The following is a 24,385-nucleotide window of genomic DNA, read 5'->3' as shown; positions in this document are numbered from 1 at the left end:
GTTATAGCCTGCAGTAGTCTAATAGAGGCCCAGTTATAGCCTGCAGTAGTCTAATAGAGGCCCAGTTATAGCCTGCAGTAGTCTAATAGAGGCCCAGTTATAGCCTGCAGTAGTCTAATAGAGGCCCAGTTATAGCCTGCAGTAGTCTAATAGAGGCCCAGTTATAGCCTGCAGTAGTCTAATAGAGGCCCAGTTATAGCCTGCAGTAGTCTAATAGAGGCCCAGTTATAGCCTGCAGTAGTCTAATAGAAGCCCAGTTATAGCCTGCAGTAGTCTAATAGAGGCCCAGTTATAGCCTGCAGTAGTCTAATAGAGGCCCAGTTATAGCCTGCAGTAGTCTAATAGAGGCCCAGTTATAGCCTGCAGTAGTCTAATAGAGGCCCAGTTATAGCCTGCAGTAGTCTAATAGAGGCCCAGTTATAGCCTGCAGTAGTCTAATAGAGGCTCAGTTATAGCCTGCAGTAGTCTACTAGAGGCCCAGTTATAGCCTCCAGTAGTCTAATAGAGGCCCAGTTATAGCCTGCAGTAGTCTAATAGAGGCCCAGTTATAGCCTGCAGTAGTCTAATAGAGGCCCAGTTATAGCCTGCAGTAGTCTAATAGAGGCCCAGTTATAGCCTGCAGTAGTCTAATAGAGGCCCAGTTATAGCCTGCAGTAGTCTAATAGAGGCCCAGTTATAGCCTCCAGTAGTCTAATAGAGGCCCAGTTATAGCCTGCAGTAGTCTAATAGAGGCCCAGTTATAGCCTGCAGTAGTCTAATAGAGGCCCAGTTATAGCCTGCAGTAGTCTAATAGAGGCCCAGTTATAGCCTGCAGTAGTCTAATAGAGGCCCAGTTATAGCCTGCAGTAGTCTAATAGAGGCCCAGTTATAGCCTCCAGTAGTCTAATAGAGGCCCAGTTATAGCCTGCAGTAGTCTAATAGAGGCCCAGTTATAGCCTGCAGTAGTCTAATAGAGGCCCAGTTATAGCCTGCAGTAGTCTAATAGAGGCCCAGTTATAGCCTGCAGTAGTCTAATAGAGGCCCAGTTATAGCCTGCAGTAGTCTAATAGAGGCCCAGTTATAGCCTGCAGTAGTCTAATAGAGGCCCAGTTATAGCCTGCAGTAGTCTAATAGAGGCCCAGTTATAGCCTCCAGTAGTCTAATAGAGGCCCAGTTATAGCCTGCAGTAGTCTAATAGAGGCCCAGTTATAGCCTGCAGTAGTCTAATAGAGGCCCAGTTATAGCCTGCAGTAGTCTAATAGAGGCCCAGTTATAGCCTGCAGTAGTCTAATAGAGGCCCAGTTATAGCCTGCAGTAGTCTGGTCATTTGGCATGAGGGTCTGCTATAAAAACGTATGGAAAGTGGTGTTGGGGGAAAAATACACAACATTATAAAATCTGTGCACACAAACAGCAAGTGTACGGCAACAAAAAACAACACACATTTCTTCCCACATTGCTGTGGGGTTAGACAGGGATGTAATATAATAATATAATAATATAATAATAATAAATAATATATGCCATTTAGCAGACGCTTTTATCCAAAGCGACTTACAGTCATGTGTGCATACATTCTACGTATGGGTGGTCCCGGGGATCGAACCCTCTACCCTGGCATTACAAGCGCCATGCTCTACCAACTGAGCTACAGAAGGACCACATGTAGCTTAAGCCCGCTTCTCTTCAACATATATATCAACTAATTGGCACGGGCACGAGAACAGTCTGCAGCATCCGGCCTCACCCTACTAAAATCTGAAGTCAAACGTCTACTGTTTGCTGATGATCTGGTGCTTCTGTCCCCAACCAAGGAGGGCCTACAGCAGCACCGAGATCTTCTGCACAGATTCTGTCAGACCTGGGCCCTGACAGACCTGGGCCCTGACAGACCTGGGCCCTGACAGACCTGAGGCCCTGACAGACCTGGACCCTGACAGTAGATCTCAGTAAGACCAAAATAATGGTGTTCCAAAAAAGGTCCAGTCGCCAGGACCACAAATACAAATTCCATCAGACACTGTTGCCCTAGAGCACACAAAAAACTATACACTATATACCTCGGCCTAAACATCAGCACCACAGGTTACTTCCACAAAGCTGTGAACGAGCTGAGAGACAAGAAGGGCCTTCTATGCCATCAAAAGGAACATAAAATTCAACATACCAATTAGGATCTGGCTAAAAATACTTGAATCAGTCATAGAGCCCATTGTCCTTGATGGTTGTGGAGGTCTGGGGTCCGTTCACCAACCAAGAATTCATCAAATGGGACAAACACCAAATTGAGACTCTGCATGCAGGAATCTGCAAAAATATCCTCCGTGTACAACGTAGAACACCAAATAATGCATGCAGAGCAGAATTAGGCCGATACCCACTAATTATCAAAATCCAGAAAAGAGCCGTTAAATTCTACAACCACCTAAAAGGAAGCGATTCCCAAACCTTCCACAACAAAGCCATCACCTACAGAGAGATGAACCTGGAGAAGAGTCCCCTAAGCAAGCTGGTCCTGGGGCTCTGTTCACAAACCTTCCACAACAAAGCCATCACCTACAGAGAGATGAACCTGGAGAAGAGTCCGCTAAGCAAGCTGGTCCTGGGGCTCTGTTCCCAAACCTTCCATAACAAAGCCATCACCTACAGAATTAAAATAAAATCCAATTTTGATAAACTCCCATATCTACTGGGTGAAATACCACAGTGTTCCATCACAGCAGCGAGATTAGTGACCTGTTGCCACAAGAAAAAGGTCAACCAGTGAAGAACACCATTGTAAATACAACCCATATTTATGCTTATTTATTTTCCCTTTTGTACTTTAACCATTTGCACATCGTTACAACACTGTATATCGACATAATATGACATTTGAAATGTCTTTATTATTTTGGAACTTTTGTAAGTGTAATGTTTACTGTTCATTTTTATTGTTAATTTCACGTTTGTTTATTATCTATTTCACTTGCTTTGGTAATGTTAACACATGTTTCCCATGTCATAAAGCTCCTTTTAATTGAATTGAGAGAGAGAGACAGAGAGACAGAGAGACAGGGAGGAAGAAGTAACTCAGTGAGTACCTAATGTATTTCTCCATGTAGGTGTGACAGTATTCTGAGGCGTGTGGTCCTCCGTGTCCATCGAACACAGCCAAGTACAGGATGCTGTCACTGAGTCGAACCACCTGTAACCTGTCTTCATTCTCCCTCCGAAGACCCAGCAGAGACGCAGTGCCCACATGGGACAAACTCACCTGAAGGGAGTGGAGAGACAGGGTTAGAGAGGAAAGAGAGAGAGACATAGAGAGAGAGACAGAGCGACAGAGAGGGAGACGAGAGTGTGGGGGAGAGAGAGGGACATATGACATTTTAAAGGTCCTTATTCTTTGGGAACTTAATGTTTTCTGTTTATTTTTATTATTTTTTTCTCTCACTTTGGTTAATTATCTATTTAATAAATCAAATCAAATTGTATTTGTCACATACACATGGTTAGCAGATGTTAATGCGAGTGTAGCGAAATGCTTGTGCTTCTAGTTCTGACCATGCAGTAATAACCAACGAGTAATCTAACCTAACAATTCCACAACTACCTTATACACACAAGTGTAAAGGGATAAAGAATATGTACATAAAGATATATGAATGAGTGATGGTACAGAACAGCATAGGCATGATACAGTAGATGGTATAGAGTACAGCATTTACGTATGAGATTAGTAATGTAGGGTATGTAAAGTGGCTGGAGTTGAGTCAGTATGTTGGCAGCAGCCACTCAATGTTCGTGATGGCTGTTTAACAGTCTGATGGCCTTAATATAGAAGCTGTTTTTTCAGTCTCTCGGTCCCAGCTTTGATGCACCTGTACTGACCTCACCTTCTGGATGATAGCGGGGTGAACAGGCAGTGGCTCGGGTGGTTGTTGTCCTTGATGATCTTTATGGCCTTCCTGTGACATCGGGTGGTGTAGGTGTCCTGGAGGGCAGGTAGTTTGCCCCCGGTGATCAGAGGCAGCTGTTGTCTCTGATTGAGAACTTAGACTCGAACCCTTTTCCCACCTGTGTTTTGTGTCTGCACCTTTTACAGAACTGTTTTGGTTTCGTTCGTTTCTCGTTTCTTTGTTGCTATCATTTATTATTTGTTGTTGGTCAGTTATATTAATAAATAATATAATAATATATAATATAATAATAATAATAATAATAATAATAATAATAATATATAATATAATAATAATAATAATAATAATAATAATAATAATATATAATATAATAATAATATATAATATAATAATACATAATAATAATAATAATAATATAATAATAATAATAATATATAATATAATAATAATAATAATAATAATAATAATAATAATATATAATATAATAATAATATATAATAATAATAATATATAATATAATAATAATAATAATAATAATATATAATATAATAATAATATATAATATAATAATAATATATAATATAATAATACATAATAATAATAATAATAATATATAATATAATAATAATATATAATATAATAATAATAATAATAATAATATATAATATAATAATAATAATATATAATATAATACTAATAATAATAATATATAATATAATACTAATAATATATAATATAATAATAATAATAATAATAATATATAATATAATAATAATATATAATATAATAATAATAATAATAATAATAATAATATATAATATAATAATAAATAATAATATAATAATAATATATAATATAATAATAATATATAATATAATAATATATGCCATTTAGCAGACGCTTTTATCCAAAGCCTTGACTTACAGTCATGTGTGCATACATTCTACGTATGGGTGGTCCCGGGAATCGAACCCACTACCTTGGCGTTACAAGCGCCATGCTCTACCAACTGAGCTACAGAAGGACCACATCATGAACCACGATGCGCTTTGGTCCACGTCTTCATGCAACGATGACCGTACCACTACCAGCACTGTAGTGTCGTCTGCAAACTTGATGATTGAGTTGGAGGCGTGCAGTCATGGGTGAACAGGGAGTACAGGAGAGGGCCGAGAACGCACCCTTGTGGGGCCCCAGTGTTGATGATGGAGATGTTGTTACTTAACCTCGCCACCTGGGGGCGACCCGTCAGGAAGTCCAGTACCCAGTTGCACAGGGCGGGGTCGAGACCCAGGGTCTCGAGCTTAATGACGAGTTTGGAGGGTACTATCGTGTTAAATGCTGAGCTGTAGTCGATGAACAGCATTCTTACATAGGTATTCCTCTTGTCCAGATGGGTCAGGGCAGTGTGCAGTGTGGTTGAGATTGCATCGTCTGTGGACCTATTGGGGCGGTAAGCAAATTGGAGTGGGTCTAGGGTGTCAGGTAGGGTGAAGGTGATATGGTCCTTGTCTAGTCTCTCAAAGCACTTCATGATGACAGAAGTGAGTGCAATGGGGTGATAGTCATTTAGTTCAGTTACCTTAGCTTTCTTGGGAACAGGGGCAATAGTGGCCCTCTTGAAGCATGTGGGAACAGCAGACTGGGATAAGGATTGATTGAATATGTCCATAAACACACCAGCCAGCTGGTCTGCGCATGCTCTGAGGACGTGGCTAGGGATGCCGTCTGGGCCTGCAGCCTTGCGAGGGTTAACATATTTAAATGTTTTACTCACATTGGCTACAGTGAAGGAGAGCCTGCAGGTTTTGGTAGCGGGCCGTGTGAGTGTTACTGTAATGTCCTCAAAGCGAGCAAAGAAGTTGTTTAGGCTGTCTGGGAGCAAGACATCCTGGTCGGCGACAGGGTTTTTCTTTTGTAGTTCGTGATTGACTGTAGACCCTGCCACACACCTCTCGTGTCTCGTGTCTGAGTCGTTGAATTGCGACTCCACTTTGTCTCTATACTGACGCTTAGCTTGTTTGATTGCCTTGCGGAGGGAATAGCTACACTGATTGTATTCGGTCATGTTTCCGGTCACCTTGCAATGGCCAAGTCAATCACCTGACCTGAATCCAATTGAGCTGAAGACACAGTAAAGGTCTGGCAGAGCAGGGAAGACACCCAGCCTCTGGTGATGTCTCCAGACTTCAGGCAGTCATTGAAACCGAAAAGGTTTTGCAACCAAGTATTCAAATTTACAATTTCATTTATGATTATGTTAGTTTGTTCAATTACTTTTGAGCCCTTAAAATGGGGGGAGGGCACATATAAAAAGTGCTGTAATTCCTTCCTTCTTCCCGATTTGGATGTACATTACATCAAATTAAAGCTGGAAGTCTGCACTTTCAAATCTATTGTGGTGGCATACAGAGCCAGAATGATAATAACGTGGTCAAAATATTAATTATTTATGGACCCGATTGTATATAACACATACCTGTGGGATGGGATTCCTAGGAGACAGCAGAATGGGCTCCTCTATCCTATTGTCCCAGGTCCCAAAGGAGTCCCAGGTGGTCGGTCGACCGCTAGCGTCAGAGACAAACCGAGCAGTACACTTCCACCGGACCTGGACCGCACTGGGGGAGGCTGGGGGGGACAAGGGGGAGGCTGGGGGGGACAAGGGGGGCCGTGCGGTCAGAAAGGCAGTGTGGCGTCCGAACGGAGACCGACCGCAGCGTACCAGGTTGATAAACATAGTCGAAGACATGATCGCAGTTGGACTGTTTGAGATCTGGAGTTCGATGGAGGGTCTCTCCCTGGAGAATAGAAGATGAAGATCACAGTCAGAAAGAGATGGGGGGTAGAGGGAGAGAGAGGGAGAGAGGGGAGGGTAGAGGGAGAGAGAGGGAGAGAGGGGAGAGAGGGGAGGGTAGAGGGAGAGAGAGGGAGAGAGGGGAGGGTAGAGGTTCGATGGAGGGTCTCTCCCTGGAGAATAGAAGATGAAGATCACAGTCAGAGAGAGATGGGGGGTAGAGGGAGAGAGAGGGAGAGAGGGGAGGGTAGAGGTTCGATGGAGGGTCGCTCCCTGGAGAATACAAGATGAAGATCACAGTCAGAGAGAGATGGGGGGTTGAATTCCATGCTGTCACAGTTACCAGCCCTTTCAAGCTTAACATCCTTATCATTTATCGCCCTCCAGGTCCCCTCGGAGAGTTCATCAATGAGCTTGATGCCTTGATAAGCTCCTTTCCTGAGGACGGCTCACCTCTCACAGTTCTGGGCGACTTTAACCTCCCCACGTCTACCTTTGACTCATTCCTCTCTGCCTCCTTCTTTCCACTCCTCTCCTCTTTTGACCTCACCCTCTCACCTTCCCCCTACTCACAAGGCAGGCAATACACTCGACCTCATCTTTACTAGATGCTGTTCTTCCACTAACCTCATTGCAACTCCCTCCAAGTCTCCGACCACTACCTTGTATCCTTTTCCCTCTCGCTCTCATCCAACACTTCCCACACTGCCCCTACTCGGATGGTATCGCGCCGTCCCAACCTTCGCTCTCTCTCCCCCGCTACTCTCTCCTCTTCCATCCTATCATCTCTTCCCTCTGCTCAAACCTTCTCCAACCTATCTCCTGATTCTGCCTCCTCAACCCTCCTCTCCTCCCTTTCTGCATCCTTTGACTCTCTATGTCCCCTATCCTCCAGGCCGGCTCGGTCCTCCCCTCCCGCTCTGTGGCTCGACGACGGACCTGGCATCCTTTCACTCCCTCCTCTCTACATTTTCCTCCTCTGTCTCTGCTGCTAAAGCCACTTTCTACCACTCTAAATTCCAAGCATCTGCCTCTAACCCTAGGAAGCTCTTTGCCACCTTCTCCTCCCTCCTGAATCCTCCTCCCACTCCCCCCCTCCTCCCTCTCTGCAGATGACTTCGTCAACCATTTTGAAAAGAAGGTTGACGACATCCGATCCTCGTTTGCTAAGTCAAACGACACCGCTGGTTCTGCTCACACTGCCCTACCCTGTGCTCTGACCTCTTTCTCCCCTCTCTCTCCAGATGAAATCTCGCCTCTCGTGACGGCCGGCCGCCCAACAACCTGCCCGCTTGACCCTATCCCCTTCTTTCTTCTCCAGACCATTTCCGGAGACCTCCTCCCTTACCTCACCTCGCTCATCAACTCATCCCTGACCGCTGGCTACGTCCCTTCCGTCTTCAAGAGAGCGAGAGTTGCACCCCTTCTGAAAAAACCTACACTCGATCCCTCCGATGTCAACAACTACAGACCAGTATCCCTTCTTTCTTTTCTCTCCAAAACTCTTGAACGTGCCGTCCTTGGCCAGCTCTCCCGCTATCTCTCTCAGAATGACCTTCTTGATCCAAATCAGTCAGGTTTCAAGACTAGTCATTCAGGGAGCGAGGGGAGAGTAGAGGGAGAGAGAGGGAGCGAGGGGAGGGTAGAGGGAGAGAGAGGGAGCGAGGGGAGGGTAGAGGGAGAGAGAGGGGAGGGGTAGAGGGAGAGAGAGGGAGAGAGGGAGGGTAGAGGGAGAGAGAGGGAGCAGGGGAGGGTAGAGGGAGAGAGAGGGGAGGGGAGGGTAGAGGGAGAGAGAGGAGAGAGAGGGAGGGTAGAGGGGGAGAGAGGGAGAGAGGGAGGGTAGAGGGAGAGAGAGGGAGAGGGAGCGAGGGGAGGGTAGAGAGGGAGAGAGGGGAGGGTAGAGGGAGAGAGAGGGAGCGAGGGGAGGGTAGAGGGTGAGAGCAAGAGAGCCAGAGAGAGATGTGCATGGCAGTAAAACATGGGGCCCACTTTTACAATCCAAATATACATCATAACTACGGTATGTGGACACCCATTCAAAATAGTGGATTTGCCTATTTCAGCCACACCCGTTGCTGACAGGTGTATAAAATCGAGCACACAGCTATGCAATCTCCATAGACAAACATTGGCCTTACTGAGGAGTTGAGTGACTTTCAACGTGGCACCGTCATAGGATGCCACCTTTCCAAGAAGTCAGTTCCTCACATTTCTGCCCTGCTGGAGCTGTAAATGCTGTTATTGTAAAGTCCAGTGGGCGATCACCAACACTGGACAATTTGAGGAGTGGAAAAATCCCTTTAGTGTTATTTGCTAGCTTGCTGGCTAATAGGGCTTTAGATAGGTCGAGGCTTCGAGACCTGCTTCCCTACCTGTTTCATGACACTGGTTTCAGAAGTGGGATCGGACCTTGCATCCACGACAGTGCGTGTGCTTGTCCGGTGAGCGTGTTCCTAGCGCGACGACCCGCTCTTTGAAAGAGGGGTGTAATGACTCTGGGTTTATTAACAGGGTTATCGACTCCTGCCGCTTGAGCGGCACAGCGCGCTGGGCTTCGGGCTAGAAAGTCGTGGGTTCGAGACCTGCTCCATGCCTTCATTACGATACTAAAACTCCCTGAACTGTAAAGTCTAGACAAACAAAAAATGTAAAACAAGTGTCATGTAACAAATAGCACGAGAGATGCCATGAAAAGAAAAACATCAAAGAAAAACATCAGAAACTGTAGAATAGAAGAAACAGTCAGGTAGACTAGATAATTAATTCTACCTCATAATAAATCATCGGAATAGTAGTCAGGAACGGTGAAAAAACTGACATTTCAACTCACGTTTGCAGTTCTTACGTAGCTTAATGGGCCTCCCCGATGTGCAGGTGAAAATTGTTCCCAGCTCTGAACCGGTCTTTGAGGGGCTTTGCTCAATGCATTTTAAACGGTGCTCTGACGCACCAATCATCATTCAAACAACACAAATACACGCGGCCAATGGGGTACAGGGGTGTGTGTGGTTTTGGCCGTGTGCCAGGTCTATTTGCGCTATATAGTATCTCTCACTCTTGCCCCCCCCCTACCCTTGCTCATCCCCCCCCCTCCTCCCAACCACCCTCTCTCTCTGTCTCTCTCTCTCTCTCTCTCTCTCTCTCTCTCTCTCTCTCTCTCTCTCTCTCTCTCTCTCTCTCTCTCTCTCTCTCTCTCTCTCTCTCTCTCTGTCTCTCATCTCTCTCTGTCTCTCTCTCTCATCTCTCTCTGTCTCTCTCTCATCTCTCTGTCTCTCTCTCTCTCTCTCTCTCTCGCTCTCTCTCTCTTCTCTCTCTCTCTCGCTCTCTCTCTCTTCTCTCTCTCTCGCTCTCTCTGTCTCTCTCTCTTCTCTCTCTCTCTGTCGCTCTCTCTCTCTTCTCTCTCTCTCTCGCTCTCTCTCTCTTCTCTCTCTCGCTCTCTCTCTCCTACTCTCTCTCTCTCGCTCTCTCGCTCTCTCTGTCTCTCTCTCTTCTCTCTCGCTCTCTCTGTCTCTCTCTCGCTCTCTCTCTCTCTCTCTGTTCTCTCTCTCTCTCTCTCGCTCTCTCTCTCTCTCTCTCTCGCTCTCTCTCTCCTACTCTCTCTCTCTCGCTCTCTCGCTCTCTCTGTCTCTCTCTCTGTCTCTCTCTCTCTCTCTCTCTCGCTCTCTCTCTCTCGCTCTCTCTCTCTCTCTCTCGCTCTCTCTCTCTCTCAATTCAATTAAAATCAAATGGCTTTATTGGGAAACGTGTTAACATTGCCAAAACAAGTGAAATAGATAATAAACAAAAGTGAAATAAACAATTAAATTAGGAGTAAACATTACGGAACGGAATGGAACGGAACGGAATTTAACGGAATGGTATCAAACACATAAAACCTCACAGAAGTTCCAAAAGAGTAAAGACATTTCAAATGTCATATTATATATACAGTGTTGTAATGATGTGCAGATAGTTAAAGTACAAAAGGGAGCATAAATACTGTAAACATAAATATTGTTTGTATTTACAATGGTGTTTGTTCTTCACTGGTTGCCCTTTTCTTCTGGCAACAGGTCACGCATCTTGCTACTGTGGATCTGTGTAATCTGAGGGAAATATGTATCTCTAATATGGTCATGCATTTGGCAGGAGGTTAGGAAGTGCAGCTCAGTTTCCACATTCTGTGGGCAGTGAGCACACAGCCTGTCTTCTCTCGAGAGCCATGTCTGCCTACGGCAGCCTTTCTCAATAGCAAGGCTATGCTCACTGAGTCTGTACATAGTCAAAACATTCCTTAATTTTGGGTCAGTCATAGTGGTCAGGTATTCTGCTACTGTGTACTCTCTGTTTAAGGCCAAATAGTATTCTAGTTTGCTCTGATATTTTTTGTAAATTTTTTGTGTTTTTTTTGTAATAATCTTTTTGTTTTCTCGTGATTTGATTGGGTCTAATTGTGTTGCTGTCCTGGGGCTCTGTGGGGTCTGTTTGTGAACAGAGCCCCAGGACCAGCTTGCTTTGGGGACTCTTCTCTAGGTTATTCTCTCTGTCTGGGATGGCTTTGTTATGGAAGGTTTGGGAATCGCTTTTAGGTGGTTGTAGAATTTAACGGCTCTTTTCTGGATTTTGATAATTCGTGGGTATCGGCCTAATTCTGCTCTGCATGCATTATTTGGTGTTTTACGTCGTACACAGAGGATATTTTTGCAGAATTCTGCGTGCAGAGTCTCAATTTGGTGTTTGTCCCATTTGATGAATTCTTGGTTGGTGAACGGACCCCAGACCTCCACAACCATAAAGGACAATGGGCTCTATGACTGATTCAAGAGCGTTGGGCCAGTAACCGTTAGGTTAGAGCGTCGGGCCAGTAACCGTTAGGTTAGAGCGTTGGGCCAGTAACCGTTAGGTTGGAGCGTCGGGCCAGTAACCGTTAGGTTAGAGCGTTGGGCCAGTAACCGTTAGGTTAGAGCGTCGGGCCAGTAACCGTTAGGTTAGAGCGTTGGGCCAGTAACCGTTAGGGTTAGAGCGTTGGGTCAGTAACCGTTAGGTTAGTGCGTTGGGTCAGTAACCGTTAGGTTAGAGCGTCGGGCCAGTAACCGTTAGGTTAGAGCGTTGGGCCAGTAACCGTTAGGTTAGAGCGTTGGGCCAGTAACCGTTAGGTTAGAGCGTTGGGCCAGTAACCGTTAGGTTGGAGCGTTGGGTCAGTAACCGTTAGGTTAGAGCGTTGGGCCAGTAACCGTTAGGTTAGAGCGTTGGGCCAGTAACCGTTAGGTTGGAGCGTCAGGTCAGTAACCGTTAGGTTAGAGCGTCGGGCCAGTAACCGTTAGGTTAGAGCGTTGGGCCAGTAACCGTTAGGTTAGAGCGTTGGGCCAGTAACCGTTAGGTTAGAGCGTCGGCCAGTAACCGTTAGGTTAGAGCGTTGGGCCAGTAAATCGTTAGGTTAGAGCGTTGGGCCAGTAACCGTTAGGTTAGAGCGTTGGGCCAGTAACCGTTAGGTTAGAGCGTCGGGTCAGTAACCGTTAGGTTGGAGCGTTGGGCCAGTAACCGTTAGGTTAGAGCGTCGGGTCAGTAACCGTTAGGTTAGAGCGTTGGGTCAGTAACCGTTAGGTTGGAGCGTCGGGCCAGTAACCGTTAGGTTAGAGCGTTGGGCCAGTAACCGTTAGGTTAGAGCGTTGGGCCAGTAACCGTTAGGTTAGAGCGTCGGGCCAGTAACCGTTAGGTTAGAGCGTTGGGCCAGTAACCGTTAGGTTAGAGCGTCGGGCCAGTAACCGTTAGGTTAGAGCGTTGGGCCAGTAACCGTTAGGTTAGAGCGTTGGGCCAGTAACCGTTAGGTTAGAGCGTTGGGTCAGTAACCGTTAGGTTAGAGCGTTGGGTCAGTAACCGTTAGGTTGGAGCGTCGGGCCAGTAACCGTTAGGTTAGAGCGTTGGGCCAGTAACCGTTAGGTTAGAGCGTTGGGCCAGTAACCGTTAGGTTAGAGCGTCGGGCCAGTAACCGTTAGGTTAGAGCGTCGGGCCAGTAACCGTTAGGTTAGAGCGTCGGGCCAGTAACCGTTAGGTTAGAGCGTTGGGCCAGTAACCGTTAGGTTAGAGCGTCGGGCCAGTAACCGTTAGGTTAGAGCGTCGGGCAGTAAATCGTGGTTAGAGCGTTGGGCCAGTAACCGTTAGGTTAGAGCGTCGGGCCAGTAACCGTTAGGTTAGAGCGTCGGGCCAGTAACCGTTAGGTTAGAGCGTCGGGCCAGTAACCGTTAGGTTAGAGCGTTGGGCCAGTAACCGTTAGGTTAGAGCGTCGGGTCAGTAACTGTTAGGTTAGAGCGTTGGGTCAGTAACCGTTAGGTTGAGCGACGGGCCAGTAACCGTTAGGTTAGAGCGTTGGGCCAGTAACCGTTAGGTTAGAGCGTTGGGCCAGTAACCGTTAGGTTAGAGCGTCGGGCCAGTAACCGTTAGGTTAGAGCGTTGGGCCAGTAACCGTTAGGTTAGAGCGTCGGGCCAGTAACCGTTAGGTTAGAGCGTTGGGCCAGTAACCGTTAGGGTTAGAGCGTTGGGCCAGTAACCGTTAGGTTAGAGCGTTGGGTCAGTAACCGTTAGGTTAGAGCGTTGGGTCAGTAACCGTTAGGTTGGAGCGTTAGACCAGTAACCGTTAGGTTAGAGCGTTGGGCCAGTAACCGTTAGGTTAGAGCGTTGGGCCAGTAACCGTTAGGTTAGAGCGTCGGGCCAGTAACCGTTAGGTTAGAGCGTCGGGCCAGTAACCGTTAGGTTAGAGCGTCGGGCCAGTAACCGTTAGGTTAGAGCGTCGGGCCAGTAACCGTTAGGTTAGAGCGTTGGGCCAGTAACCGTTAGGTTAGAGCGTCGGGCCAGTAACCGTTAGGTTAGAGCGTTGGGCCAGTAACCGTTAGGTTAGAGCGTCGGGCCAGTAACCGTTAGGTTAGAGCGTCGGGCCAGTAACCGTTAGGTTAGAGCGTTGGGCCAGTAACCGTTAGGTTAGAGCGTCGGGCCAGTAACCGTTAGGTTAGAGCGTCGGGCCAGTAACCGTTAGGTTAGAGCGTTGGGCCAGTAACCGTTAGGTTAGAGCGTCGGGCCAGTAACCGTTAGGTTGGAGCGTTGGGCCAGTAACCGTTAGGTTAGAGCGTTGGGCCAGTAACCGTTAGGTTAGAGCGTCGGGCCAGTAACCGTTAGGTTAGAGCGTCGGGCCAGTAACCGTTAGGTTAGAGCGTCGGGCCAGTAACCGTTAGGTTAGAGCGTCGGGCCAGTAACCGTTAGGTTAGAGCGTCGGGCCAGTAACCGTTAGGTTAGAGCGTCGGGCCAGTAACCGTTAGGTTAGAGCGTCGGGCCAGTAACCGTTAGGTTAGAGCGTTGGGCCAGTAACCGTTAGGTTAGAGCGTTGGGCCAGTAACCGTTAGGTTAGAGCGTTGGGCCAGTAACCGTTAGGTTAGAGCGTTGGGCCAGTAACCGTTAGGTTGAGCGTTGGGCCAGTAACCGTTAGGTTGGAGCGTTGGGCCAGTAACCGTTAGGTTGGAGCGTTGGGCAAGTAACCGTTAGGTTAGAGCGTTGGGCCAGTAACCGTTAGGTTAGAGCGTTGGGCCAGTAACCGTTAGGTTAGAGCGTTGGGCCAGTAACCGTTAGGTTAGAGCGTTAGGCCAGTAACCGTTAGGTTAGAGCGTCGGGCCAGTAACCGTTAGGTTAGAGCGTTGGGCCAGTAACCGTTAGGTTAGAGCGTTGGAGCCAGTAACCGTTAGGTTAGAGCGTCGGGCCAGTAACCGTTAGGTTGAGCGTCGGGCCAGTAACCGTTAGGTTAGAGCGTTGGGCCAGTAACCGTTAGGTTAGAGCGTTGGGCCAGTAACCGTTAGGTTAGAGCGTCGGGCCAGTAACCGTTAGGTTAGAGCGTCGGGCCAGTAACCGTTAGGTTAGAGCGTCGGGCCAGTAACCGTTAGGTTAGAGCGTCGGGCCAGTAACCGTTAGGTTAGAGCGTTAGGCCAGTAACCGTTAGGTTAGAGCGTCGGGCCAGTAACCGTTAGGTTAGAGCGTAGGTTAGAGCGTTGGGCCAGTAACCGTTAGGTTAGAGCGTTGGGCCAGTAACCGTTAGGTTGAGCGTTGGGCCAGTAACCGTTAGGTTAGAGCGTTGGGGCCAGTAACCGTTAGGTTAGAGCGTTGGGCCAGTAACCGTTAGGTTAGAGCGTCGGGTCAGTAACCGTTAGGTTAGAGCGTCGGGCCAGTAACCGTTAGGTTAGAGCGTTGGGCCAGTAACCGTTAGGTTAGAGCGTTGGGCCAGTAACCGTTAGGTTAGAGCGTTGGGCCAGTAACCGTTAGGTTAGAGCGTTGGGCCAGTAACCGTTAGGTTAGAGCGTTGGGCCAGTAACCGTTAGGTTGGAGCGTTGGGGTCAGTAAGCGTTGGGCCAGTAACGTTAGGTTAGAGCGTTGGGCCAGTAACCGTTAGGTTAGAGCGTTGGGCCAGTAACCGTTAGGTTAGAGCGTTGGGCCAGTAACCGTTAGGTTAGAGCGTTGGGCCAGTAACCGTTAGGTTAGAGCGTCGGGCCAGTAACCGTTAGGTTAGAGCGTTGGGTCAGTAACCGTTAGGTTAGAGCGTTGGGCCAGTAACCGTTAGGTTAGAGCGTTGGGTCAGTAACCGTTAGGTTAGAGCGTTGGGCCAGTAACCGTTAGGTTAGAGCGTCGGGCCAGTAACCGTTAGGTTAGAGCGTTGGGTCAGTAACCGTTAGGTTAGAGCGTCGGGCCAGTAACCGTTAGGTTAGAGCGTTGGGCCAGTAACCGTTAGGTTAGAGCGTTGGGCCAGTAACCGTTAGGTTAGAGCGTTGGGCCAGTAACCGTTAGGTTAGAGCGTTGGGCCAGTAACCGTTAGGTTAGAGCGTTGGGCCAGTAACCGTTAGGTTAGAGCGTTAGCCAGTAACCGTTAGGTTAGAGCGTTGGGCCAGTAATCAAGTAGGTTAGCCCGCCAGTAACCGTTAGGTTAGAGCGTTGGGCCAGTAACCGTTAGGTTAGAGCGTCGGGCCAGTAACCGTTAGGTTAGAGCGTTGGGCCAGTAACCGTTAGGTTAGAGCGTTGGGCCAGTAACCGTTAGGTTAGAGCGTTGGGCCAGTAACCGTTAGGTTAGAGCGTTGGGCCAGTAACCGTTAGGTTAGAGCGTTGGGCCAGTAACCGTTAGGTTGGAGCGTTGGGCCAGTAACCGTTAGGTTAGAGCGTTGGGCCAGTAACCGTTAGGTTAGAGCGTTGGGCCAGTAACCGTTAGGTTAGAGCGTCGGGCCAGTAACCGTTAGGTTAGAGCGTTGGGCCAGTAACCGTTAGGTTAGAGCGTTGGGCCAGTAACCGTTAGGTTAGAGCGTTGGGCCAGTAACCGTTAGGTTAGAGCGTTGGGCCAGTAACCGTTAGGTTAGAGCGTTGGGCCAGTAACCGTTAGGTTAGAGCGTTGGGCCAGTAACCGTTAGGTTAGAGCGTTGGGCCAGTAACCGTTAGGTTAGAGCGTTGGGCCAGTAACCGTTAGGTTAGAGCGTCTGGCCAGTAACCGTTAGGTTAGAGCGTTGGGCCAGTAACCGTTAGGTTAGAGCGTTGGGCCAGTAACCGTTAGGTTAGAGCGTTGGGCCAGTAACCGTTAGGTTAGAGCGTCTGGCCAGTAACCGTTAGGTTGGAGCGTTGTTAGCCAGTAACCGTCAGGTTGGAGCGTTGGGCCAGTAACCGTTAGGTTAGAGCGTTGGGCCAGTAACCGTTAGGTTAGAGCGTCGGGCCAGTAACCGTTAGGTTAGAGCGTTGGGCCAGTAACCGTTAGGTTGGAGCGTTGGTAAGTTAGTAACCGTTAGGTTAGAGCGTTGGGCCAGTAACCGTTAGGTTAGAGCGTTGGGCCAGTAACCGTTAGGTTAGAGCGTTGGGCCAGTAACCGTTAGGTTAGAGCGTTGGGCCAGTAACCGTTAGGTTAGAGCGTTGGGCCAGTAACCGTTAGGTTGGAGCGTTGGGTCAGTAACCGTTAGGTTAGAGCGTTGGGCCAGTAACCGTTAGGTTAGAGCGTTGGGCCAGTAACCGTTAGGTTAGAGCGTTGGGCCAGTAACCGTTAGGTTAGAGCGTTGGGCCAGTAACCGTTAGGTTAGAGCGTTGGGCCAGTAACCGTTAGGTTAGAGCGTTGGGCCAGTAACCGTTAGGTTAGAGCGTTGGGCCAGTAACCGTTAGGTTAGAGCGTTGGGCCAGTAACCGTTAGGTTAGAGCGTTGGGCCAGTAACCGTTAGGTTAGAGCGTCGGGCCAGTAACCGTTAGGTTAGAGCGTCGGGCCAGTAACCGTTAGGTTAGAGCGTCGGGCCAGTAACCGTTAGGTTAGAGCGTTGGGCCAGTAACCGTTAGGTTAGAGCGTTGGGTCAGTAACCGTTAGGTTAGAGCGTTGGGCCAGTAACCGTTAGGTTAGAGCGTTGGGCCAGTAACCGTTAGGTTAGAGCGTTGGGCCAGTAACCGTTAGGTTGGAGCGTTGGGCCAGTAACCGTTAGGTTAGAGCGTTGGGCCAGTAACCGTTAGGTTAGAGCGTTGGGCCAGTAACCGTTAGGTTAGAGCGTTGGGCCAGTAACCGTTAGGTTAGAGCGTTGGGCCAGTAACCGTTAGGTTAGAGCGTCGGGCCAGTAACCGTTAGGTTAGAGCGTTGGGCCAGTAACCGTTAGGTTAGAGCGTTGGGCCAGTAACCGTTAGGTTAGAGCGTTGGGCCAGTAACCGTTAGGTTAGAGCGTTGGCCAGTAACCGTTAGGTTAGAGCGTTGGGCCAGTAACCGTTAGGTTAGAGCGTTGGGCCAGTAACCGTTAGGTTAGAGCGTCGGGCCAGTAACCGTTAGGTTAGGTTAGAGCGTTAGGTTGAGCAGTAACCGTTAGGTTAGAGCGTTGGGCCAGTAACCGTTAGGTTAGAGCGTCGGGCCAGTAACCGTTAGGTTAGAGCGTCGGGCCAGTAACCGTTAGGTTAGAGCGTCGGGCCAGTAACCGTTAGGTTAGAGCGTTGGGCCAGTAACCGTTAGGTTAGAGCGTTGGGCCAGTAACCGTTAGGTTAGAGCGTCGGGCCAGTAACCGTTAGGTTAGAGCGTTGGGCCAGTAACCGTTAGGTTAGAGCGTTGGGCCAGTAACCGTTAGGTTAGAGCGTTGGGCCAGTAACCGTTAGGTTAGAGCGTCGGGCCAGTAACCGTTAGGTTAGAGCGTTGGGCCAGTAACCGTTAGGTTAGAGCGTTGGGCCAGTAACCGTTAGGTTAGAGCGTTGGGCCAGTAACCGTTAGGTTAGAGCGTTGGGCCAGTAACCGTTAGGTTAGAGGTTAGAGCGTTAGGTTAGAGCAGTAAACCGTTAGGTTAGAGCGTTGGGCCAGTAACCGTTAGGTTAGAGCGTTGGCCAGTAACCGTTAGGTTAGAGCGTTGGGCCAGTAACCGTTAGGTTAGAGCGTCGGGCCAGTAACCGTTAGGTTAGAGCGTTGGGCCAGTAACCGTTAGGTTAGAGCGTCGGGCCAGTAACCGTTAGGTTAGAGCGTTAGGCCAGTAACCGTTAGGTTAGAGCGTCGGGCCAGTAACCGTTAGGTTAGAGCGTTAGGCCAGTAACCGTTAGGTTAGAGCGTTGGGCCAGTAACCGTTAGGTTAGAGCGTCGGGCCAGTAACCGTTAGGTTAGAGCGTTAGGCCAGTAACCGTTAGGTTAGAGCGTTGGGCCAGTAACCGTTAGGTTAGAGCGTTGGGCCAGTAACCGTTAGGTTAGAGCGTTGGGCCAGTAACCGTTAGGTTAGAGCGTTAGGCCAGTAACCGTTAGGTTAGAGCGTTAGGCCAGTAACCGTTAGGTTAGAGCGTTGGGCCAGTAACCGTTAGGTTAGAGCGTTGGGCCAGTAACCGTTAGGTTAGAGCGTTGGGCCAGTAACCGTTAGGTTAGAGCGTTGGGCCAGTAACCGTTAGGTTAGAGCGTTGGGCCAGTAACCGTTAGGTTAGAGCGTTGGGCCAGTAACCGTTAGGTTAGAGCGTTGGGCCAGTAACCGTTAGGTTAGAGCGTTGGGCCAGTAACCGTTAGGTTAGAGCGTCGGGCCAGTAACCGTTAGGTTAGAGCGTTGGGCCAGTAACCGTTAGGTTAGAGCGTCGGGCCAGTAACCGTTAGGTTAGAGCGTTGGGCCAGTAACCGTTAGGTTAGAGCGTTGGGCCAGTAACCGTTAGGTTAGAGCGTTAGGCCAGTAACCGTTAGGTTAGAGCGTTGGGCCAGTAACCGTTAGCCAGTAACCGTTAGGTTAGAGCGTTGGGCCAGTAACCGTTAGGTTAGAAAGCGTTAGAGCCAGTAACCGTTAGGTTAGAGCGTCGGGCCAGTAACCGTTAGGTTAGAGCGTCGGCCAGTAACCGTTAGGTTAGAGCGTTGAGGTCCAGTAACCGTTAGGTTAGAGCGTTAGGGCCAGTAACCGTTAGGTTAGAGCGTCGGGCCAGTAACCGTTAGGTTAGAGCGTTGAGCCAGTAACCGTTAGGTTAGAGCGTTGGGCCAGTAACCGTTAGGTTAGAGCGTCGGGCCAGTAACCGTTAGGTTAGAGCGTTGGGCCAGTAACCGTTAGGTTAGAGCGTTAGGCCAGTAACCGTTAGGTTAGAGCGTTGGGCCAGTAACCGTTAGGTTAGAGCGTTGGGCCAGTAACCGTTAGGTTAGAGCGTTGGGGCCAGTAACCGTTAGGTTAGAGCGTTGGGCCAGTAACCGTTAGGTTAGAGCGTTGGGTCAGTAACCGTTAGGTTAGAGCGTTAGCCAGTAACCGTTAGGTTAGAGCGTTAGTAACCGTTAGGTTGGCGTTAGGGCCAGTAACCGTTAGGTTAGAGCGTTGGGCCAGTAACCGTTAGGTTAGAGCGTTGGGCCAGTAACCGTTAGGTTAGAGCGTTGGGCCAGTAACCGTTAGGTTAGAGCGTTGGGCCAGTAACCGTTAGGTTAGAGCGTTGGGTCAGTAACCGTTAGGTTAGAGCGTTGGGCCAGTAACCGTTAGGTTAGAGCGTTAGGCCAGTAACCGTTAGGTTAGAGCGTTGGGCCAGTAACCGTTAGGTTAGAGCGTTGGGCCAGTAACCGTTAGGTTAGAGCGTTGGGCCAGTAACCGTTAGGTTAGAGCGTTGGGCCAGTAACCGTTAGGGTTAGAGCGTTGGGCCAGTAACCGTTAGGTTAGAGCGTTAGGCCAGTAACCGTTAGGTTAGAGCGTTGGGCCAGTAACCGTTAGGTTAGAGCGTTAGGCCAGTAACCGTTAGGTTAGAGCGTAGGCCAGTAACCGTTAGGTTAGAGCGTCGGGCCAGTAACCGTTAGGTTAGAGCGTTGGGCCAGTAACCGTTAGGTTAGAGCGTTGGGCCAGTAACCGTTAGGTTAGAGCGTCGGGCCAGTAACCGTTAGGTTGAGCGTCGGCCAGTAACCGTTAGGTTAGAGCGTTGGGCCAGTAACCGTTAGGTTAGAGCGTAGCCAGTAACGTTAGAGCGCGGGCCAGTAACCGTTAGGTTAGAGCGTCGGGCCAGTAACCGTTAGGTTAGAGCGTTGGGCCAGTAACCGTTAGGTTAGAGCGTTGGGCCAGTAACCGTTAGGTTAGAGCGTTAAGCCAGTAACCGTTAGGTTAGAGCGTTGGGCCAGTAACCGTTAGGTTAGAGCGTTGGGCCAGTAACCGTTAGGTTAGAGCGTTGGGCCAGTAACCGTTAGGTTAGAGCGTTGGGCCAGTAACCGTTAGGTTAGAGCGTTGGGCCAGTAACCGTTAGGTTAGAGCGTTGGGCCAGTAACCGTTAGGTTAGAGCGTTGGGTCCAGTAACCGTTAGGTTAGAGCGTTGGGCCAGTAACCGTTAGGTTAGAGCGTTGGGCCAGTAACCGTTAGGTTAGAGCGTTGGGCCAGTAACCGTTAGGTTAGAGCGTTGGGCCAGTAACCGTTAGGTTAGAGCGTTGGGCCAGTAACCGTTAGGTTAGAGCGTTGGGCCAGTAACCGTTAGGTTAGAGCGTTGGGCCAGTAACCGTTAGGTTAGAGCGTTAGGAGCCAGTAACCGTTAGGTTAGAGCGTTGGGCCAGTAACCGTTAGGTTAGAGCGTTGGGCCAGTAACCGTTAGGTTAGAGCGTTGGGCAGTAACCGTTAGGTTAGAGCGTTAGGCCAGTAACCGTTAGGTTAGAGCGTTAGGCCAGTAACCGTTAGGTTAGAGCGTTAGCCAGTAACCGTTAGGTTAGAGCGTTGGCCAGTAACCGTTAGGTTAGAGCGTTAGGCCAGTAACCGTTAGGTTAGAGCGTTGGGCCAGTAACCGTTAGGTTAGAGCGTTGGGCCAGTAACCGTTAGGATTAGAGCGTCGGGCCAGTAACCGTTAGGTTAGAGCGTTGGGCCAGTAACCGTTAGGTTAGAGCGTTGGGCCAGTAACCGTTAGGTTAGAGCGTTGGGCCAGTAACCGTTAGGTTAGAGCGTCGGGCCAGTAAACCGTTAGGTTAGAGCGTTGGGCCAGTAACCGTTAGGTTAGAGCGTTAGGCCAGTAACCGTTAGGTTAGAGCGTTAGGTCAGTAACCGTTAGGTTAGGAGCGTTAGGCCAGTAACCGTTAGGTTAGAGTAGAGCGTTGGGCCAGTAACCGTTAGGTTAGAGCGTTAACCGGGCCAGTAACCGTTAGGTTAGAGCGGGGCCAGTAAAACGTAGGTTAGAGCGTCGGGCCAGTAACCGTTAGGTTAGAGCGTCAGGTCAGTAACCGTTAGGTTGGAGCGTCGGGCCAGTAACCGTTAGGTTAGAAGTAACCGTTAGGTTAGAGCGTTGGGCCAGTAACCGTTAGGTTAGAGCGTTGGGCCAGTAACCGTTAGGTTAGAGCGTTGGGCCAGTAACCGTTAGGTTAGAGCGTTGGGCCAGTAACCGTTAGGTTAGAGCGTTGGGCCAGTAACCGTTAGGTTAGAGCGTTGGGCCAGTAACCGTTAGGTTAGAGCGTTGGGCCAGTAACCGTTAGGTTAGAGCGTTGGGCCAGTAACCGTTAGGTTAGAGCGTTAGGCCAGTAACCGTTAGGTTAGAGCGTTGGGCCAGTAACCGTTAGGTTAGAGCGTTGGGCCAGTAACCGTTAGGTTAGAGCGTTGGGCCAGTAACCGTTAGGTTGAGCAGTCCAGGGCCAGTAACCGTTAGGTTAGAGCGTTGGGCCAGTAACCGTTAGGTTAGAGCGTCGGGCCAGTAACCGTTAGGTTAGAGCGTTGGGCCAGTAACCGTTAGGTTAGAGCGTTGGGCCAGTAACCGTTAGGTTAGAGCGTCGGGTCCAGTAACCGTTAGGTTAGAGCGTTGGGCCAGTAACCGTTAGGTTAGAGCGTTGGGCCAGTAACCGTTAGGTTAGAGCGTTGGGCCAGTAACCGTTAGGTTAGAGCGTTGGGCCAGTAACCGTTAGGTTAGAGCGTCGGGCCAGTAACCGTTAGGTTAGAGCGTTGGGCCAGTAACCGTTAGGTTAGAGCGTTAGGCCAGTAACCGTTAGGTTAGTTAGCCAGCGTTAGAGCGTCGGGCCAGTAACCGTTAGGTTAGAGCGTTGGGCCAGTAACCGTTAGGGTTAGAGCGGGCCAGTAACCGTTAGGTTAGAGCGTTGGGCCAGTAACCGTTAGGTTAGAGCGTTAGGCCAGTAACCGTTAGGTTAGAGCGTTGGGCCAGTAACCGTTAGGTTAGAGCGTTGGGCCAGTAACCGTTAGGTTAGAGCGTTGGGCCAGTAACCGTTAGGTTAGAGCGTCCAGTAACCGTTAGGTTAGAGCGTCGGTAACCGTTAGGTTAGAGCGTTGGGCCAGTAACCGTTAGGTTAGAGCGTTGGGCCAGTAACCGTTAGGTTAGAGCGTTGGCCAGTAACCGTTAGGTTAGAGCGTTAGGCCAGTAACCGTTAGGTTAGAGCGTCGGGCCAGTAACCGTTAGGTTAGAGCGTTGGGCCAGTAACCGTTAGGTTAGAGCGTTGGGCCAGTAACCGTTAGGTTAGAGCGTTGGGCCAGTAACCGTTAGGTTAGAGCGTTGGGCCAGTAACCGTTAGGTTAGAGCGTTGGGCCAGTAACCGTTAGGTTAGAGCGTTGGGCCAGTAACCGTTAGGTTAGAGCGTTGGGCCAGTAACCGTTAGGTTAGAGCGTTGGGCCAGTAACCGTTAGGTTAGAGCGTTGGGCCAGTAACCGTTAGGTTAGAGCGTTGGGCCAGTAACCGTTAGGTTAGAGCGTTGGGCCAGTAACCGTTAGGTTAGAGCGTTGGGTCAGTAACCGTTAGGTTAGAGCGTTGGGCCAGTAACCGTTAGGTTAGAGCGTTGGGCCAGTAACCGTTAGGTTAGAGCGTCGGGCCAGTAACCGTTAGGTTAGAGCGTTGGGCCAGTAACCGTTAGGTTAGAGCGTCGGGCCAGTAACCGTTAGGTTAGAGCGTCGGGCCAGTAACCGTTAGGTTAGAGCGTTGGGCCAGTAACCCGTTAGGTTAGAGCGTTGGGCCAGTAACCGTTAGGGTTAGAGCGTCGGGCCAGTAACCGTTAGGTTAGAGCGTTGGCCAGTAACCGTTAGGTTAGAGCGTTGGCCAGTAACCGTTAGAGCGTTGGGCCAGTAACCGTTAGGTTAGAGCGTTGGGCCAGTAACCGTTAGGTTAGAGCGTTGGGCCAGTAACCGTTAGGTTAGAGCGTTGGGCCAGTAACCGTTAGGTTAGAGCGTTGGGCCAGTAACCGTTAGGGTTGCCAGCGTTAGGTTAGGGCCAGTAACCGTTAGGTTAGAGCGTTGGGCCAGTAACCGTTAGGTTAGAGCGTTGGGCCAGTAACCCGTTAGGTTAGAGCGTTGGCCAGTAACCGTTAGGTTAGAGCGTTGGGCCAGTAACCGTTAGGTTAGAGCGTTGGGCCAGTAACCGTTAGGTTAGAGCGTGGGCCAGTAACCGTTAGGTTAGAGCGTTAGGGCCAGTAACCGTTAGGTTAGAGCGTTGGGCCAGTAACCGTTAGGTTAGAGCGTTGGGCCAGTAACCGTTAGGTTAGAGCGTTAGGGCCAGTAACCGTTAGGTTAGAGCGTCCCAGTAACCGTTAGGTTAGAGCGTTGGGCCAGTAACCGTTAGGTTAGAGCGTTGGGCCAGTAACCGTTAGGTTAGAGCGTCGGGCCAGTAACCGTTAGGTTAGAGCGTTGGGCCAGTAACCGTTAGGTTAGAGCGTCGGGCCAGTAACCGTTAGGTTAGAGCGTTGAGGCCAGTAACCGTTAGGTTAGAGCGTTAGGGCCAGTAACCGTTAGGTTAGAGCGTTGGGCCAGTAACCGTTAGGTTAGAGCGTTGAGCCAGTAACCGTTAGGTTAGAGCGTTGGGCAGTAACCGTTAGGTTGGAGCGTTGGGCCAGTAACCGTTGGAGCGTTAGTAGCGTTAGGTCAGTAACCGTTAGGTTAGAGCGTTAGGGCCAGTAACCGTTAGGTTAGTCGCCGCCAGTAACCGTTGGGTTAGAGCGTTGGGCCAGTAACCGTTAGGTTAGAGCGTTGGGCCAGTAACCGTTAGGTTAGAGCGTCGGGCCAGTAACCGTTAGGTTAGAGCGTTGGGCCAGTAACCGTTAGGTTAGAGCGTTGGGCCAGTAACCGTTAGGTTAGAGCGTTGGCCAGTAACCGTTAGGTTGGAGCGTCGGGCCAGTAACCGTTAGGTTAGAGCGTTGGGCCAGTAACCGTTAGGTTAGAGCGTTGGGCCAGTAACCGTTAGGTTAGAGCGTTGGGCCAGTAACCCGTTAGGTTAGAGCGTCAAGCCAGTAACCCTTAGGTTAGAGCGTTGGGCCAGTAACCGTTAGGTTAGAGCGTTGGGCCAGTAACCGTTAGGTTAGAGCGTTGGGCCAGTAACCGTTAGG

The 24,385-nt window shown here is 49.6% G+C and overlaps 1 protein-coding gene across 2 annotated transcripts in view; it reads right to left on the bottom strand.

The window, feature by feature from the left end:
• ppm1ka (protein phosphatase, Mg2+/Mn2+ dependent 1Ka) overlaps positions 1-9,613 on the bottom strand; it is a 31,653-nt gene extending 22,040 nt beyond the window's left edge. Inside the window, exons 1-3 of one of the 2 annotated variants that reach the window (XM_052498133.1) lie at positions 9,509-9,613; positions 6,361-6,682; positions 3,063-3,235 (exon numbers count right to left, since the gene is read on the bottom strand). In XM_052498133.1, coding sequence (XP_052354093.1) covers positions 3,063-3,235; positions 6,361-6,633 — 446 coding nt within the window. In that variant the 5' untranslated portion in view covers positions 6,634-6,682; positions 9,509-9,613. Of the gene's footprint in view, positions 1-3,062; positions 3,236-6,360; positions 6,683-9,050; positions 9,070-9,508 lie in introns of those variants that run through there. The other variant, XM_052498132.1, reaches the window with a different exon arrangement.
• Between the last annotated feature and the right edge of the window lie 14,772 nt (positions 9,614-24,385).

The sequence above is a fragment of the Oncorhynchus keta genome, chromosome 35 (assembly GCF_023373465.1).
Source record: "Oncorhynchus keta strain PuntledgeMale-10-30-2019 chromosome 35, Oket_V2, whole genome shotgun sequence".
In the NCBI taxonomy this organism is placed as follows: Eukaryota; Metazoa; Chordata; class Actinopteri; order Salmoniformes; family Salmonidae; genus Oncorhynchus; species Oncorhynchus keta.
The sequence above is the reverse complement of the archived record's forward strand: the minus strand, read 5'-3'. Positions and strand labels throughout refer to the sequence as shown.